The 18,701-nt window shown below is 38.3% G+C and overlaps 1 protein-coding gene across 1 annotated transcript in view; it reads right to left on the bottom strand.

Moving 5' to 3' along the window:
- Positions 1-344: 344 nt before the first annotated feature.
- CFAP57 (cilia and flagella associated protein 57) overlaps positions 345-18,701 on the bottom strand; it is a 21,715-nt gene continuing 3,358 nt past the window's right edge. The window contains exons 5-21 of the mRNA XM_005423094.2: positions 17,815-17,954; positions 16,989-17,154; positions 16,477-16,590; positions 15,759-15,971; positions 14,951-15,124; positions 13,562-13,723; positions 12,960-13,115; positions 10,801-10,894; positions 9,945-10,135; positions 9,372-9,545; positions 8,109-8,267; positions 7,563-7,706; positions 6,344-6,460; positions 5,184-5,318; positions 4,957-5,100; positions 1,064-1,190; positions 345-777 (exon numbers count right to left, since the gene is read on the bottom strand). Coding sequence (XP_005423151.1) covers positions 599-777; positions 1,064-1,190; positions 4,957-5,100; positions 5,184-5,318; positions 6,344-6,460; positions 7,563-7,706; positions 8,109-8,267; positions 9,372-9,545; positions 9,945-10,135; positions 10,801-10,894; positions 12,960-13,115; positions 13,562-13,723; positions 14,951-15,124; positions 15,759-15,971; positions 16,477-16,590; positions 16,989-17,154; positions 17,815-17,954 — 2,589 coding nt within the window. The 3' untranslated portion in view covers positions 345-598. The remainder of the gene's footprint in view (positions 778-1,063; positions 1,191-4,956; positions 5,101-5,183; positions 5,319-6,343; positions 6,461-7,562; positions 7,707-8,108; positions 8,268-9,371; positions 9,546-9,944; positions 10,136-10,800; positions 10,895-12,959; positions 13,116-13,561; positions 13,724-14,950; positions 15,125-15,758; positions 15,972-16,476; positions 16,591-16,988; positions 17,155-17,814; positions 17,955-18,701) is intronic.

Below are 18,701 nucleotides of genomic sequence, written 5' to 3'. Positions count from 1 at the left end.
AGCAGATGAGGCAACACATCTCTAGACAGAAAGCAGAGGCTTTACCAAGGGCTCTAGCTTGTGTGTGCTTGAGTCAAAGGTTGTCCTCACAAGGTAATTGATTGTTAATCTGTGACTGGATGCCTGCTTGGAATAACAATGACATCGGTCTTAAGAGCATCAATCCTTCGTATGGACATAAGCAATTTAATATTGGAAAATAAAAGGCTGACGTTGAATTTTGCAGCACAATGACACCAAATTAGAATTCTAGCAGAAAAGGCTTACAGTTTGACCAGCTCTTCTGAATTAGGACACATTAGTTTTCAAGAGAAAGATGAATACCTAGTATGAAGGCACAAAGATTAGCCTAACACTAGCATGAATTTATTTTTTTTCTTTAGGCTTCTAAGTCTCATGAAAAGGGCAGATTCCAGGAAAGTAGAAATGTTCAGAGTACTGATTGTTTCATAAATGCTCCTAGTGGAAGAGTATAGGATGATGTAAGTTTACTCTATGCTGTTGCATTTCTGATCTTGCCAGGAGGATATAATAATATAAGGCATCCTTGAACCACAATCAGTGTTGCTGTGTCTTGTGGCTTCTTCCCAGATTCAGGTCAGGAAGATTTCTGACTGAAAGAGACTGAACCTGGAGAGTTCAGGGCTTTCTCCATCTCCTGGATTTGGTCTCGCAGATATTGAATTTCTAGCTGCTGCATTTCTATGACTTTTTCACTTTCCATCTGTGGATTCAACCTCAGGACAGCTGGGCTGGACGGCAGTTCAGCAGAGGGAGCTAGAAGATAAAACAGAGGGGACACAGTACAGTAACAAAGGTCCAGCTCATACAGTTCTTTGGCATGAACAAAGGAAAGAATCTTTCAGGGCTGAAGGAGTAGATCTAAATAGTAAGAATCTGCAGGATTTAGCAGCTTCTACAATTAACATTAAAATGTACCAGGTACCACCAGGCAGACAAGTTAGAATGAAACACAGACAGTAATAGAATTGTTCACCAAGGACCAAAAGAGCTTCTGCCCTGAGTACTGACAATATGGAAAGAACATATAAGAGCTATTCACCTGTGTCTTGAATTGCCTTTTTGCTCTTGTTTAATCTCAGTGCAGACTCGAGGTTGTGCACCTGCGTGTTGGCCACCCTCAGTTCTTGCCTCAAGTCATTAATTTCCTTAATCAGACTCACATTTTCCTGCAAAAACAACATGCTCTGTAAGGAAAGGCACAGGTACTATCTGGCTGAGCAATATGTATCTTCATATCTTTGAGAAAGACACTGGAAAGTATAGAATCAGTATCACAAGCAGGTGCTGGGCAATCAGGAGAGTACACAACATTTCAGGTAAGATCACAGTAGATGTGACTCAGAACATGACAGTATTCAAACCATGTTTGCTCAAAAAACCAATATTTGTTTTGCTTTTCTGACTGCAGCTGCACTCCAAGGTATCATCTTCCTTGCCAATTCCAAAGGGAAGCTCAGGGCCTTCCTAAATTGATCCAATTAATTCAGAATTAATGCGAAGAATTCCCATCTCTCCCTCCAGTGTGTATTATTTTGCTTTTCATTTGTCACTATGTATTTGTTCACTTAAATTATCTTTATCTCTTTGGAATTAGTCAAAGCCCTCTTCATTAGTTCTGACAGACATTACTTTTCCACACTCCTTCCAAATTATTAGGAAATCTATAAAACATGTGGAGACTTGAGGTACCTACTGCTAACAAGTTGTTATAAGGAAAAGTTAGCAAGTTGTTCTTTTTTGTAAAGTCCATTTTCAGCCTATAAAAGTTCAATCCTCTAATTTTTTAGTCGCCTACCATGAAGCATCTTCCTGAAGCAGCTGTGAAAGTGCCAGTAAATGTAATTTACCCATTGTTGCAACAGATTCAAAGACTTCAGCAAAACCAGTATGGTTAATACTATTTAAGGATGATAACACTGCTGCTCATGATTTAGAAACGGGATCACCATTAACTAAATATTTATTTTCTGTATTCAAAAGAGTGACGTAGAATTGTATATTTGTCTCTTACAAGGACAGTGAAATAACACATCAAGAACCAGGACAAATGTTAAACAGCTGCCATCATACTTGAACCAAGAATAGCAACTATTTCAGCTACCTGAGGTGTGTTTTTTAGAACTTGTGGAACACAATGGCAATATTTTAAAAAGATAGATGGCAAAAAGCATGTTTAGGGTACCTCACAATACCAGTCTCAAGCAGTAGGGAACCCACTAAAACAGCAGGAGATAAGAACAAGGATAAATGAAATTTTTCCATGAAAATGGTGTCTTCAAATCTTATTTTCTACTTTTGTTTTAATGATAATTTTGGTTGATAGAGATAATTATGTTGCCACAAAAGATTGTGCAAAGCATATGACTCAGTTCCTTCAAGTTTACTTATGAAGTGTTGGCACCACACAACTGCAGGCTGGTCAGAAGTGAAGTACAAAGCCCAGTGCACCTCAGTATGTGCCTGCACTCAAGGACTTCAAGTTGGCAGCAATAGCTCAGGGCATGTGTGTGGCAAAATTATCAAGACTTCACACTAAGACAAGTAGAGCAGCTGTGCTTTAGTTTCTCCTCAGCTAAAAATCACTGACTGGAGGAAGAGTATGGGATTCATTAAGATCTGAACTTGTTGGGCAAGAAGAGTTGCTCTTGTAGTGCTTATGCTGGACTATAAATGCAGTAGGAGTTGGTGTGCTCAGGTAGCTCTGGAACTGTAATATTTTGCTGAGTCTGACCTGTCAAATGCAAGCCTTTAAATACAGATGAAATTTGACTCTATGCATTTATTCCAGAGCTTGATCCTGAAAGAGCACATGAAGAAGGTAACTTCCAATAATCAGTCAAGGTAATTTTCTTTTGACCAGCTTTCAGGGTTGGGTCACAGCATTTGCCTTTAGGTGTAGTCATGAGCACCTTCATATGTTCAGTCCAAGTGATTACCTGCTGCTGTGAAATGAAGATCTTGCTTTTGGTCTATCAGAAAATATAACACAGAGTGTCTTGTATGAAGCAATCTGGGTTGCGTAGAAATGTCTTGTTTGGTTTGCTTGATGCTAAAAGACTGTTGGTTGACACTGGTAATATTTTCCTGAAGAGGCCTTTTCTCCAGAGAGATTAGCCTTTAATTCAATATTTACATTCTGACAGAATGCTTGCACTGCAATGCAATGTCACAGAATGGATATATAAAACAAATGTTCATGGGAAAACTCATTGTCATGAGAGGCTGTGGCAAAGAACCAATTGTTTCAGAAAAGGGACTGATCAAATGCATGGATAATGAGGCCATCAGGTACAATGACACATCATATGGATGCAATCTACAGTCTAGGAAGTCCCTACAGTGCTGACTGTCAGAGACAGGTAGGACATAGAAAATTTCATTTTATATGGGCTTCAGTTTAAGCAGCACTACTTCAAGGTTATTCAGTGTCTCTGTTTTTATGTATCCAAAGAAACCATTACAAATACAGAAGGCTGGAGGAAAAACTAATAGCTGAATAACAGGCAACTTGTCAACTGGTAAGAATAACTAAAATTATCTTGACAGTTCTAATCATCTGTTGCAGCAGTCACTAGTGGAGTGTACCTATGAATAATCTCTCAAAGAGGAGGGCATAGCTCTGAAAATGTAACTGCAACTGAGGAATAATAGACCTACAGAGCTAGAAGACTGTCAAGATGTCATTTACTTTTGAAAGAAAATCCTCACAGAAGTTTGTCTAAACTAGTCTTAAAAGCCCCTGTGAAAGACTGGAAGGCCATGATAATTCGTGCTGGTTATACAATCTCATTAATCTACTGGACTTCAGAGAACTGCTTTTTCTTTGAAGAAACCAGGCCGGTTAGAATCTCTGATATCTTCATCTTCCAGATGTTTTATTAATTTGGTTTTAATCATCATTTCATTTTAGGCTTACTGATCCAAGACATCAAGTATTATCATTATGAACACCATCTGTCACCCTATTCCAGTAAGGAAATTCTTCAGGTTATTTTCTGAACCCATCTCCTTTTGTGCCAAAGGAAACATCTATCTCACAGAAAGAATAAAAAAAAAAAAATTTAAAATAGTGTCAGGGAAGAAGATTGCTGCTGTCTAGCCCTGAAGAAGCGAATTAGGAATAAATAGCAAACAACAGATGACTTAGGAGGGGATGAGATTTAATGATCCTGAGGAAGCATAATAAAGCAACAATGTAGAAAGGGCTACTGAGGGGAAAAGGAAATGCTGACTGAGCAGAAGGAGAGCATGTTAAGAGGAGACTAGAAAAGCTGTCCTCCTAGGATGTCTGGTGTGGAGATCTAGGTCCTCCCACTCCAGATAAAAACAAATTGGATCTTTGACCCCAGCAGTCACGAGTTTACTTTGCCTTGTAAGAAACAAGGATTCTGAGCAAGAGATCTTAGTACAAATAGACATATTCCTCATGTATTTCTGAACTTCCTTGAAAATTTTGGATGTGAAAAGCAGAAAGTTCTTCACAATTCACACCAGTAGGGATGGGACTATGTGGACAAAGAAGGGGTTTTTTTCCCTTTTCTTCCTCCAAAATTACTTCCTAAATATTACTACATAGCAGATATAGCTTGACATCCAAGCAAGGGCAAATTGACAATGATGGCAATTATAAATACTGTTTGAAATAAAAAGTAGGTACATTAATTTCCTTTAAAACATCCATGCAACATAAGTTCCCTATCTCCTTTTAGGGAGTGGGAGATAAACAAAATCCATTTCTGACTTCCGAGATCTTGCTCTTTTTGTTCAGAAAAGTTAATGGAAGCACTTGAAAAATGTTGGAATTTCTGGCAAGAAAGTCAACCAAAACTATTTCAAAGTCCTAAGAAATCATAACAGAAAGGTTAATAAAGTCTCTTTTGTGCAGCCACTTCCTTTGTTCCCACTCCATACCACAAGGAAAAGGCTGATTACCTGCATGATGCGCATGTAAGCAGTGTGCTGCATTTCCTTATCCTTCATCACCCTCTTCCTTAAAACTGCCAAATTCCTCTCGTTGTACTCTTGCTGTTTCTTGTACTGCTGCTGCAAATCTGCATCTTCTGCTTGAGCCTCCACCTGAGAGGGCACAGCATGTTGCCTCAGTAATGACACGGCTAGACACAGTCATGGGCAAGGAGAAGGCAAAGGTCCTGACTCACCACATCTGGTTGATGCGCATACTTGGTGTAGAGCTCACGGATACCATCTTTCATTTTTTTGGAATCGTTGATGAATCTCACACAATTATGAAGATCTGCCTTAAATCGTTTGATGAGGGTTTCCATATTTTGCCTCTGCAAGAACAATGTAGTCACATTCTTAGTTGGTTCATCAGAACACTCCATTGTGCAATTTTCTATAAAGTCTAGTGGAACTTGTGAAAACTCTCATACTTTCTTCCACTTCATTAAAAAAAAATTAATTAACAACTCGCTGGGAACGTAAGCATTATGTGTTGAACAACAGTCACAGATTTTAGGAATAATAATAAGCCAAGATACTTTATTAGGTAATATCAGTGACAATCTGCAAAAATGACAACTGAAAAACAGTGGCTCATTATGCTATTGCCCACCGTCCTTTCCCAAACACAGAATCACAGAATATGCTGACTTGGGAGAGACCCACCAGGATCATTGAGTCCAACTCAGCCCTGCACAGGACATCCCCAGGAGCCACAATGCTCATGTGCCCAAGAGCATTGTCCAAATGCTGTCCTACCTTCTTATTTAGAAACAACAGTTAAGGAGAGAAGGCAAGGGACAAAACATATCAAACACATGCACAGCTTGCTGATTTCACATCAAGACTGCCTTCTCATTCTCTCTTGGTTTCTGCCAGGCCTCCCTACCTGCTTCCTCACTCATGCACTGCTCCTCCACCTTCCCCTGCAGTCCCTTTTCCTCCCTCATGCCTGATACGCTGTAAAACCAGGGGTCCTGGACTCCTCCATTAATGAAACCTTCCTTTCTCTCATCCTACTAATGCCTAGGTGGTATCCTACATGCTGCTCCTGTTTAGGCCAAATGTCCCCAGATTTCAGGCTTGGGCAGGAACAAGTAGTTCAGCATTCACCTCAGTGTTCTCTTAAACTCAGGACAGTATGTGTTGACTCATAAATAACTGGATTTTTTAAAATATGAATGCTCTAAGCTAGTTGTAGGCTTGGAAGTTTTGTGTCTTTGTCCCCCCTGAGCAGAGACTCTCCTGCTCCTTGGACACAGCACCCCTGCAGTAACTGCTCAGATTAATGTTTCACCAGTGTTGTGTCCCCACCAATGCCATTCTGGGGGACCTGCATGGTGGGGGTACCCCATACCTTTTCCATCTCTCTGTGCACCTCTCCAGCAGTTGCCTTCTGTTTCTGCTGCAGTTGGGTGATGTTCAGTTTCAGCTCTACGCTCTCCTTGCGGAATTGTTCCAGCTGCTCCTCCATCTGAAAGGAAGCGGGAGGAGGAAATCAGGGCCAAAAGGGGACGTGAAAAAATAACACATAACAGGAAAACCAGGAGCTGGAAATACAGACTTGAGGGAATAGGTCCCCCTTCAGGATGCATGACAACATGAGAAACGTCAATTTTGTAACAACACTGCCCTCTGTCAGAATATACAGAAACCACACAAATGAATGTGCAACTCCCTGTTGAGCCACATTAATTTCAATTATGTGATACCCCTTAAATTCCTTGAGCTGAACAGGAGCTCTACTGTTCCATCTGAACAAAAACTGAATGAGGGGAAATGGACAGTCAATACTGGAAAGAGTAAGGGCAACAAAAACTAGACCCTGATACTGAAAAGAAACAAATGGATTGAAAACTGTGTGTACATATGCAGAACACACAGGAAAAAACAATAATGGTATTACAGCATTTATTTATGGCACAAGATGGTGACCAGAAAAGACAACAAGGATTTAATCTTGCTAGTCTGAAGTACATACAAATTGTTGATTAGTTTGCATTTTATTTAAAGGACTATGTCACTATAGTCCTAGTTTGGTTGAGCTAAGGATACATCTATGCAGTGATCATAGTAAGCTTCTGTCATAAATAAGTTCCCTCAATTAATTTGCTGCATGCTAAGTATGAATACATTTAAATTTCCCATGTATCAACTGATGAATACAATTTATCCATGTACCTAACCCCTAGCAGAGTTATGTTTGCATAAATCTGCAACATTTCTGAGAGAAGAAATTTACTCTTTTCTGCCAGATCAGTAAAAGCAGTGTCTTGCAAATGCTATAGGGCACATGGAGGGCAACCACATAAGCATAAGATCTATTTTAAAGCAAAATTTAGAATTACATACAGGAACTTAAATAACTATGTGGATCACTGGTAGCATGTGATGGAAAATTAATTAGCTATTTTCTAGAGATATTTTTATTAGCTGCACAGATATTGAATCAGTGCTATGTATCCTTGAAAGAAGTCAAAGAACAACCAGGGTGGAATCTTTCATGCACTTGTTGGGTCATGTTTGTATTTAGACAATGGGCTTAGTAGCAGAGGCCAAATGAGAGTGTTACTCACCTCACTGATCTGTTTCTTCATTGTCTCAATATCATTTTCACGTGACTCTATTTGCTTCTTAGACTCCTCTATTTTGTAACTCAGTACAAACTTGAAATTTTGCAGTTGCTGATTTTTCATTTTTAGATCATATACATACTTCTCCTGGAAGAAATGGGTACAGAGATCTGAATCAGACCCAACACTCTCACACAGATCCCTAGGACAAGACACAAATATGGAAGAGACAAAACCAGCAGTCACAGATCTTGTGGAATAATGAACTCCAGTTGCAAGTCTACAAATTAGATGGGAAAGGGCAAGTAATGCTGAGCCAGCTACAGATCCCAGAACAAGGGATAAGAAAGTCAACATCCTGAACTTGAGCTCCCCAAGAAAAGCTTAGAATGCCAACTAAAAGCCAAAATCCCAAACTGGAGATCACAAATTCCTTAAGTTGAAACTGACTTTTCAGTCATGTGATATTATCCCAACAAATACTATTAAAATAAATATCTCTAATTAAGGGAGGTGATTTTGACCTCATCCAATTGTCCACTTCCTCACCTTCTCTAGGATAGTTTCAGTTCTCTCTTTAACATCTGTCTTTAGTGCCAAGATGTCCTTTTCCAGTGATTTAATGATGTCTTGCAGCTTCTGCTGTTCCAGTCTCATTTCCTCAATATCCCTGTTTCGGTCCTTGAGCTCTTTCTGTAGGCTGTTCAACTAGAGAGGCAAACTAGTAAGAACTTACTGTGCACAGCTTGGTCCTCCTATTCTGTAGGATACCTTGTAGACAGTGTGGGATAAAGGATAGCAAATTAACATATGATGAAGGAGCAGCTCAACAGTTTAATGCCTCTACCTCAAAAGGGGGTTGAATATCCATTTTTACTTTTTCTGTATATTCTGACAAGAATACCTGCTGCACTAGAGGGAAGGAAAGAAGGAAGGAAATTGCATGCAGCAGCAAGAAGGGTATGGATATTATACCTAAGCATCAGCTGCAGCTAACACTCAATCCATGGAATATTCTCATAAGGTGAAGGCAATACATCTCTAAAGATGGAAGACTGGAAGGGTGCCCAGTTCATAGCTCTTGGGTACCCTCAAAATCCCTGCCTCAGCACTAAGATCTGCAAAACCAAGAAAGTTGGAACCAATGAATGGCACTGGACAAACTGTAAGGACATGTGAAGAAAACCTTGAGGTCTAAAAGACAAAGAAATTAAAAAGACAGTACCATGATAGTAGAGGGTATGAAAAGAACCTCTCTGTCTCCAGATAGATACTGGAGAAAACAAAAAAGAAAAAATGTCTCTCCAACATCCTTAGGCAAATGTAATACCCAGACCATAAAAGAGGTAAAATATTTTATGTCTCCTTAAAAACCCCAGTAAAGCCAATTAAAAATGATGATGCAAGCAAAACACAGGGATTATTGCATCGAATGAAGCAGTAAAAGTATTTTACTAATAAAGCAAAGTATTCAATGATAGAAACATTAAGAGTTCATTTCTTTCCTGTCATAGGATGAACAATATTATTTATAGTTCAAAACTATGCAGATCAAACTGTACTAATAAAAACATACCTCCTTTATAATCTATCTCAAATCATATCAGCAATACAATCAGCAGACAGCTTCTTCTTCTGCCCAAATACTCTAAACATTCAAATGAACCTAAGAACGGGCTACTGCTCTCATATGAAATGCCACATTTTTACAGACTAGATGAATGGACTAAACTGACATGCCATTAATCACATTCAATCCTCAGTTCTAGGTCTTCTTGGGCAGGTCTGATACTAGCAGAGAATAAAAGATACCCTTTTATTCATGACTCCTATTTCTCCTTTCAGTTGGATGTTGGACTCCTTTTCCTCCAAGAGCTGTTTCTCATACTTGTCTTTGAGCTCTAAGATTTCTTTGTCTCCATCTTCATAAATTTGTTTCTCCATTTCTTCCTGTGCTTCAATCTGCTTCCTCATATGCTCCTTTGTCTGCAGTTAAGGAAAACAAACATTAGAGAAATGTAAGAGACCAATAAAGGAGAGAAATAAAAGGTTATTTGTAACTGTGTTTCTCCTGGGAGAATCTATGTTTAGTGAAATATTCAGTTGCAGCAATATCATCTAAGATAACTTTTTAGTGGATTAAAGCAACTTTAGAAACTGATAACATACACATTGAGGTTCTTTTCTTTTTTTAAATTTAATAACTCTTAAGACTTGAAAGGTTCAAGTTAGGAATCTGGCCCAAATACTAACATCAGCAAACTTGTTCTGCAAGAAATCACAAACCAGTATCACTTAGGATCTTTTAAAATTGCTGGTTTTGCAATTAGAATTGCAATTAGAATTGCTGTTTCTTCCAGGCTGTGTGCAAATCAAGCTTCCTACCTCTTCCAGCAGAACAGATTTATGTTTAAGTTTTTTCTCATAATGTTCTTTTAGCTCTGCCACAGCCTTGGTTTTGCTTTCCTCCAAATTGTGCAATTGTTTCTCGTATTCCTCCTCCATCTTCTGGGATTTCACCTGAAGCTCCTGGTATTTCTCATTTTCCATTGAGAGTTTCTGACTACTGTCAGATTCTGTTAACAGGAAACATATGGAATGGATAAAACTAATAGAAAAGAAGAGTGAATCCTATCCTTCTGCAGCGATCACTGCCTTATTATTTACTGTCTTTTTGGCAGCTGGTTGCAATAAATTACAAGTAGAAGTATTTAATCACTTTCTTCATCAGGTATACAGGGGCTTTAGACTCTGTAGCCATGCAAAATTGACAACTAATTTAGGCACTTCCTTGGGATGGCAACCATGGCAGAGCTGAATGAGCTCAACTGCTATAAAGTATGAGTAGGCAATGGAGTAATTTATGGAGGGACTCCTTGGTACTAATTTGCAGTATTTTTATCTTGACTACCAATCCGGAGTCCAAGTATTTCCAGGCTGTGTGCACCTCCTTGCTGAACTGAATGACTGCACTGTTCTTGCACAGTGAGCTGTGCATAAAATTAATGAAGAAATTACTAATCTCAAGTACCAAACCTCTAAGACACAGGGCCCATGTACATGTTCTCATCATAAGCACATATATGGTGCAGTTTAAACATCTATTTGGTCTGCACCAAATACCTACAGGACATACATCCATTTTTCTTTACACCTCTGCTCTAGTAATCCCTCCCTGTCACTTGCTGTCAATACAGCATTTCCCCCACTTTCCAGTTACAAACATCTGTTACAGTCTGACCTAGCTGTTGCACCTCCTTGGCCTGTTTATCCATCAGCTCAGACAGTTGGACCTCGTGTTGTAGCTTCTGTTTTTCTTTCTCTTCCTGTAAAATCTGGGATAAAAAAGAAGAAAAATATATTTTAATTTGAAACTAGACAAAGCAATGTCCAAATTGTTTGCGCTCTTGCCCCTGGTGAGGAATACATACAAAGCAGAAATATTTTTGAAATCTCTCACCAAAACTGAGATGCCATGTGTCACTAAAACAAGTTTTCCCACATACTGTTTGTTTTGACAAGTTAAGCTAAAGAAAAGCAGCAAACAGTGTTAATATAATAAAAGGTACTGATCCTAATCTAAAAAGAAAACTTTGTGAGCTACAAAAGCCTCCACTCCTTTATGTGCGCCTGCCTGAGGAGAATTTGCAGTTCCATAAATTATTGTCCAGATATTAAAGTTCAAGCTGCTTCCTGTCTCACTTGAAGCAACTTTGAGGTCCTAAAATGCTGACATTTGCATACTATGACATAAACTTAAGCAAGAGAATTTTAAATGCCATTTGCTTGAAATGTCAGCCTGCCACTGTAAATTACTTAATCTTCAAAAAAAGCACAAAGAACTGGAGCAAGAAAACAGCTGAGAAATTTCCCAGAGATGCTAGAAATTGTACCATAGTTACAATATTTTCACCTTTTTCTCACAACAACTTCATGGGTCTTTCATAAATAAAAATATTCCATTTGTCTGATGGATACAACTAGAAAATTTAGCCCTTTCAGTCTAAAGCTGTCATTCAGTTTAATCTTAACCTGTACTGATACTTGGACAGGAAGTACAACTTGCCTGCCTAGAGAATTATATTGACCTTCAAAGGTATTTGTTTACAAGCCTATAATCAACAACTCTAGAGAATTTTCAGTGTAGCTGAGATTATTATAAATATATAGCCAAGCACTACTTATCAAAAGACCTGAAGAACCACAGAAAAACACCCAGCAGAGATAAAACAGAGGTAGAGGAATCCACAGAGGAATTTAAATGGTTTTCTTGTACAAGGTTAGGTTCTACAAAAGAGAGAAAAATAGAAAGGTTTAAACTCAAGTTATTTAGACAAAAAAAAGCCTGCAATGAGACAAGCCAAAGAATCTGAAAAAATACTTGAAGAAAACATTAAAATGAATAATTAAACCTCCTCAAAAAAATGAATATCAAATACCTACTGGAACAATTGTAGGGCCAAAAGACAAGAGAGGTATAAAGAGAGCACTTGGAAATTACAAACCTGTAAAATACTACAACTAATAAGTCACCTGACAAGCTTTCATACTGAACTCCTTTATGTGGAGTCAAACAGAAATACTGCTTGAAGATACTATGCACAACTCGACAAAACAAGCAGTAACAAATCACCAGAACAGGACAATATTCACCCAAAACCTCAATAAGAACATGAGGTCGACAGGATTGAATCATGTGATATATAATCTCTTACTTTCAGTACTGCCAAAGAAATTATTACTGCATCCCTTGCCTTCTACATCAAAAAGAAGTCCAGAAATATAACAAATTACAGGTCAGAAATCCAGTGTTTGCACCAGTCAGATGGACAGAATAGCATTATCAGACACACATAAATAAGACACTGGGAAGAATTATCATAGCCTTTGCTTTTCAGGGGAGTCCTGCTTCATGATCACAAAGAAATCAATAAGCACACAAACAGAAGACATGCAGGGAATATATTTTACTTTTATTTTCAAAAAACATACAAGAAACCTCAGCAGATGTTCTTAAAAATCTAAGCAGACAGGACATAAAGAAGGCAGCATTAAGGAAAAGAATTGTTAGATCCTGCAGCAGCTGCAGTCTTATATGGAAAGGAGCTTTTAAGGCACAGTGCCATTTCTACTACTGATCCTCAGGCTCAGGCAGTATTTATTGCGCTGATTTTATGTGAAAATACTTACAGGGTACCTAGGAGAACTCTTGCATCCCCTTGTACCTGTAAGATACTTAACTCAAAGATAGTTTCATGCTTTATAAATATCAAGAACATCTTAAACTAGAAAGGAACTATTTCAGATGCTGTATGGCATTTCTACATATGTAATGCAAGCTTCAATTCAACTCTTCAGTGAAAGATTTCTTAATATTTGGTTCTGCAACATGAATCATACCTGGTGTTTAGTTTTAAGGGAGTCTATTTCCTGAGTGAAATTCTCTTCCAATGCTTTTATTTTTCCTTCACAGTATATGTCCTTGAGACGTAGCTCATACTCACTTTCTGTCTGTAGATCTCTCACACAATTCTGCAGGTCTAGTATTGCCTGAGTCTGTTAGGACATGGATGAGAAAACAGTTTTAAGGGAGAGAATATTTGCTGTTAGCAACAGCCTGTTAAGGATGTTTTATTTACATGTACATATTTATGAACAACAGCCTTCACAGAGAATCTTCAGACAGATGACCAAGAAGTCCTAGAACTAAAGTTCCTTTGCTGTCTTAGAAGATAGTTTATAGCAATGCATCTTCTGACTTCTCTATTCCATTAGAAGTACTTTCAAGAGATTGGGGAAAGTATTAGAGAAAAATCTAATCCACACTTGCTATTTGTACAATGCTGTTTGCATATTGACAAGCCACTGCAGCAACTTGCTGTAACCTCTTTGACCAAGGTTAAGTCAAAGGTTTGACCATACAGAACTGGCTGGTAACAAGCACTATGCAAGTGCAATTGACAGAAATCCTATCGTTTATATTCACAAGTTGCTCCTCCTACCTTCTCGTCTATATCTGATCTCATGATCAACACTTCCTCAGCATACTCAAGTTCCTGCTCTCCTTTCATTTCCCCACCTTCTTTATCATGCACTTTCCAGACAAATACACAGCCATCCTCTGAGGCAGTCAGTAGAAATTGGTCGTCACTTGTTACTGTCATCTTATAAGAGACAACAAAATAATAGATGAGACATGGAAGAATGGAGATACAGTTTTATTTTACACCATATTTTTCTCCCCACCCCCATACTCTCTTCATTTCTATCCCAGAAATTCAACAGTGGAAATAAAACACAGTCCCACTACCAACACTTTGATTATGTCTCCTATTCCTGTTTCACTGCGATTGAAACAACAAAGGGAAGGGAAAGAATATGTGTAGGTACTAGATCTGCTTCTGGTCTCAAAGCCATAGCAAGATTTTTAAAAACCTGAAACAGAAAAGACCTTCTAGATAATTATAGCACAGACAGGCAATTTACATGACAACTCCAAAGGTCTCTAGTGTTTTTCTTTGAGAAGTTGTGAGACCAACAGATGGCTAAATGTTTTCTTTTGAAACTACAACTAAGCTCACCAAGAACTATGTAGTAGTAACTGCTGTCACCTCCTCCAGACCTCCTGTGGCTGATGCCTGATCTGGCATAGAGTACCTGGGAGCTGATACAGCTTACAACTGAGGTGAAAGTAGAGTTACAGTAATTGAAGTTCATATTCTAATGTTGGACTGTGTGAGGATAAGTCAAGGTGCTGTAGTTGGCAGTGGTACTTAAAATACCAAAATTATGACCAGCTTTAACAACACAGAACATGTGGCTTCCTGGAGAATGGGAACCTACCAAAGCACACTGAGGGAGCTGGCACAAGTGCTCACTGAGGCCTTTCAGTCATTTGGCAGCAGTATTGGCTCACTAGAGAAGTCTTAGGCCCCTGGAAATGGGTGAATGTGATGCCCCTCTAAAGAGAAAGTGGCATGGGAACCATCCCTGGAGATGTTTAAGAGATGTGTAGGTGTGGTGCTTGAGGACATGGTTTACTGTAGACTTGGCAGTGCTGGGTTAACAGCTGCACTTGATGACCTAAATATTCTTTTCCAACCTAAAAGATTCTATGGCAAAATTACCTTCCTCTTTCCAGAAGGGGCTGTATCAAAGTTCTCCATCCAATATGCCATGTTTTGTAATCTGGTGTAAGCCACTTTTTAGTCAACAGCTTATTCCCTGACATATCTAGAGACAGGACTCCTATGAATGCTGTGATATTCATTCTCCATGTGCAGACTCAGCCTTAATTTTAACATATTATGCTATGAATTGAGAAGGAAAATCAGCCCTAAAGGATCTGTGTGCAGCTGGCATTACAGGGAAAAGAAAGAACTCTGTGCTACCTTTGTAACAGCACCTGCATGGGCCTGGTACTCGCTGAAATCCTTCTTCAGAGTTAATGGGTACTTCATAGCTCGAATTGTCCCCAGGGAGGTCCCAACAAATACCAGGCACCCGGAACGCGAGACAGCGACAGTCGTGTAAACAACGTCATAGGCAGGCACTTCGTGCTGGATCTACACATCAACCAACAGCACAAAGCACCACACAAACCTCACATTACAGCAAGGATTTGATTACATGCTGCATGAGCAATTGTTATACCTCTGCCTGCAGCACATAGTGCAGTTCAAAGAATCTATGTCTATAGAAGTATAACCTCGACAGTAATTAGTACTAAGTTTTATACATTTTAAAAAAATAGATTTAAAAGAAACATTTAGATATAAAATCTCTATATTTGTTATAGGTACCAGTATTAAAATTTCAAGCCAAGCTGATGTGTGATCTAAAAGATGTAATGGTTATCACATACAATTTACTATTTTTCTGGAAAAAAATGCACATAGATACAGTGGTAGATGAGATACACTTGTATTTCAGCAGAACAGTTGATACAATATTGCCTAGCTAGTTTGTTACTTGGATTAGAAGATTTCTAGGTAAATGCAAGTAAAATGACAAAAATATAAAACTACAACAAAATCTCAGGTTTCATTGTAAAAGACATAAGAACACAAAAGTGTCAGTAAATACCACAGCTTTCAAAACCAGACTGATTCCTATTTCCCAAACGGATGCTAAGGAAAGCAAAGAACCAGTACCCTCCCCAGAGAATGTAGCAAAATCCAGGAGTGTTTCTTAGCTCACCGAAGACTCTGAAATTTCTTTGAGAGTTTGGTCAGATCCAACAGCAAAGATAATTTTGGCATCATAGGTCAAGGAAATGCTGCTGTAGATGCAGGTCTTGAGCACACACTCTGACTCCTTTTTACTTGTCAACAAATTCCACTCATACACAGCACCATGTGTGTCACAGGAGACAAATTTAGTGTCATCTGAACTCCATTTAATTGCATGTACCTGGCAAAAGCAAAATACACCAAGGAGCTTGATGTTAGATTACAGACATACAGTATGGAATCATTGTACTGCTAAAGCCATGACAACTTCAGAATCATACTTCAAAGTCTTACTGAAATGCCTCTAGATGTTTCTCAACCAATTCTATTTTAGCATTAGAAAAAACCAAAACCAGTAAGAACTACTTTAAGAACACACTATTGGGAAAAAGTTCATTTCAATATGGAGTGGTAGATTTTATTTTTATAATATATTACTGGGATATTTTACTTTGTTCAGCCAGCTGCCAACTGTTCACTTTCAATTTAAGGGCAGACTTTTTAGGTGTATCTAGTGCATCTTTTGTGTCAGTGCCTTCTGACCAATGAAAACTAAGTTTTCTATTTCTGTTTTTACTTTCTGGGGCCATCTCAAGATCCAAAATTGTACTTTACCTCTTCAAAATGCATCTTATCAACTAGTTAATATGTTAATAAGTTGTAATGTGTAAGATTTGTTTACTTACCTTCCCAGTATGTCCTTTCAGATTAGTAACATTCTCAAAGGTGATGCTGGAGTAAATTTGAATCACATTTCCATTAACTATAGCAAAAAGATGGCCTCCATTACTGAATGAGCACTACAAAAAGAACATAACCACCCATTACTGTAGATGGAATGGATAAAAACATTCATGCATTGAATTTCAATTACATCCTTTAATATCAAATCCTTGCATGAAAAGAAAACTCCCATTACATAATTAACCACTTACAGTTTTCTTAATCAATGCTTTCCCCTGTAAAATTCAGTTCTGGAGTATTTCTGAGCAAATTATCCCATCTGCTGCTTCCCAGGCCCACACTTACACATCAGCCTCTCGGCCTGTTCTCCAATAGTCAGAATCAATTTCTCTAAGCTTTGATACAGGACATCATATATAGTACTAGGATGTATTGGAGAAGTTTTTATTTTGTCATGTTCTTCAGCACTCTGTTCCACATAACTCCCCAATTTTAATTTTGCACCACTCCTTACCTCTCTACACTTTTTCACAGCAAACTCCTTGAAAACATGCATGTCCTCATACAGGAGACTTATAAATCGTAGTTTGTCAGAAAACCCAACCAAACAGAAAAGGCCAGTGGGGTGAAGTGATACTGTGTATGCTTCCTCCTGATATTCCTTACACAGCTCCAAAGTGCTGAAAGAGAAAACCATTGAGCAGTATGGAATAGGACAAACTCCCCACTGAACACTTGACAGGATATTATCTGGCCCAGCAAGGATGCCTGCAGCTAAAATCTGACTCTGTCTTGTCCTTGAGGAAGTGTGTTGTTGTTCAGTTAAGTAATGATCACAGAGATGTTACAGGAAACAAAAGCAAATTTGACTTTCTGGTTCACAGAGAAGGTGTGGGAGGTGTAAGAGCAAATCCTTGTGTACTGTGATATAATGAAGGTAAATGAATTGCTGATTGCAATCCTACACAAGCATCTCTTGAGATTTGTTTTTCCCTCCAGGGAACCTCAAGAGCTGGAGTAATTTTGCTTAAGATCTATGCCTAAGAAGCAGGCTATGGGGCAACAGTATCTTAAGACAAAGCTGAATGAAAGAATTTTTTCCAAAATACAAGAAGTCTGACACAAAAATAGCTTAATAGAAAAGGCTTTGTATTCTTTTGGCACCAGTTTGAAAGGCACTGCATATTCACACTCCCCAAATCACGTCAGTAATACCATTTACATCCCACACCACACAAGAATTTTACCAGAACAACACTCTCATTGATATGAGATTGCTGCTGTTGCCTCCTAAATACAATACACAAAAAAGCAAGAGGTAATAACAAACAACTCTTTACTTTTTCTTGTAATTCCAGATGCGGACAGATCTATCCAGGGAACACGTAGCAAGGATGGGTTTCCAAATACACATGTCCAGACCAGTGATTGAATTAGAATGCAATGGGAAATTCATATATGCAAAATAAGATATCTTCTCCTGACAAGGAATGAGAACATTAAGAAATCACAAATATTTCATTGCAGGCAGTAAGGCATATAAAAAAAAATCTATCATGAGTCTTTGCATACAGTTGTAGAATAGATTTGAGGGAACCACTTCATCCTTTCACTGCCCTGGTCTGAACATAACAATGCTAAAAGCCTGACAATGTTAGTTTTAAGTTCATAATTAATAATCAAGAAAAGTTATGCAGGGCAGAGCAGTGAGAACAGAACATAATTGTAGGCATATAAAAAAAGGCAAGTTAGATAAATAAATAAAACTGGACATGCAGGAATTCAGTTAATACCTTCTGGTCAGAGAGATATTCAAAAAAAAGTCAAGTGCTGAGTGATAGAAAACTTCACTAGGATGTATAGCTACCACATGCTGGAAATGAAGCACCAATAAAATGTTAGGCTGCATGTGGAAACAGAACCCATAACTACAACCCCTCTTCCTGTAAAGACCTTTCCATATGCCTGTACACAGGTTAGGTACTCAATTCCATAGAAGTCTGCTTCATGATAATATATTTTTCATTTATCTTTGTATTATTTAATTGCTTCAGAGTAGGAAGGGTTTTCATTATGTTTGTATTTCACAAAGAGGTTCTACCTCTAGCTAAGATTTCACCAACTATCATTTTAGAGTAAAATGAGACTCCCATGGCTGTTCCAGCTTTATCATTGCAATAAAATTTGTGCCTATTACAGTGGAGCATGAACCACAGAGTTGCACTGA

Source organism: Geospiza fortis, unplaced genomic scaffold (assembly GCF_000277835.1).
Source record: "Geospiza fortis unplaced genomic scaffold, GeoFor_1.0 scaffold333, whole genome shotgun sequence".
Lineage (NCBI taxonomy): Eukaryota > Metazoa > Chordata > Aves > Passeriformes > Thraupidae > Geospiza > Geospiza fortis.
This window is presented reverse-complemented; position numbering and strand designations above follow the sequence as displayed.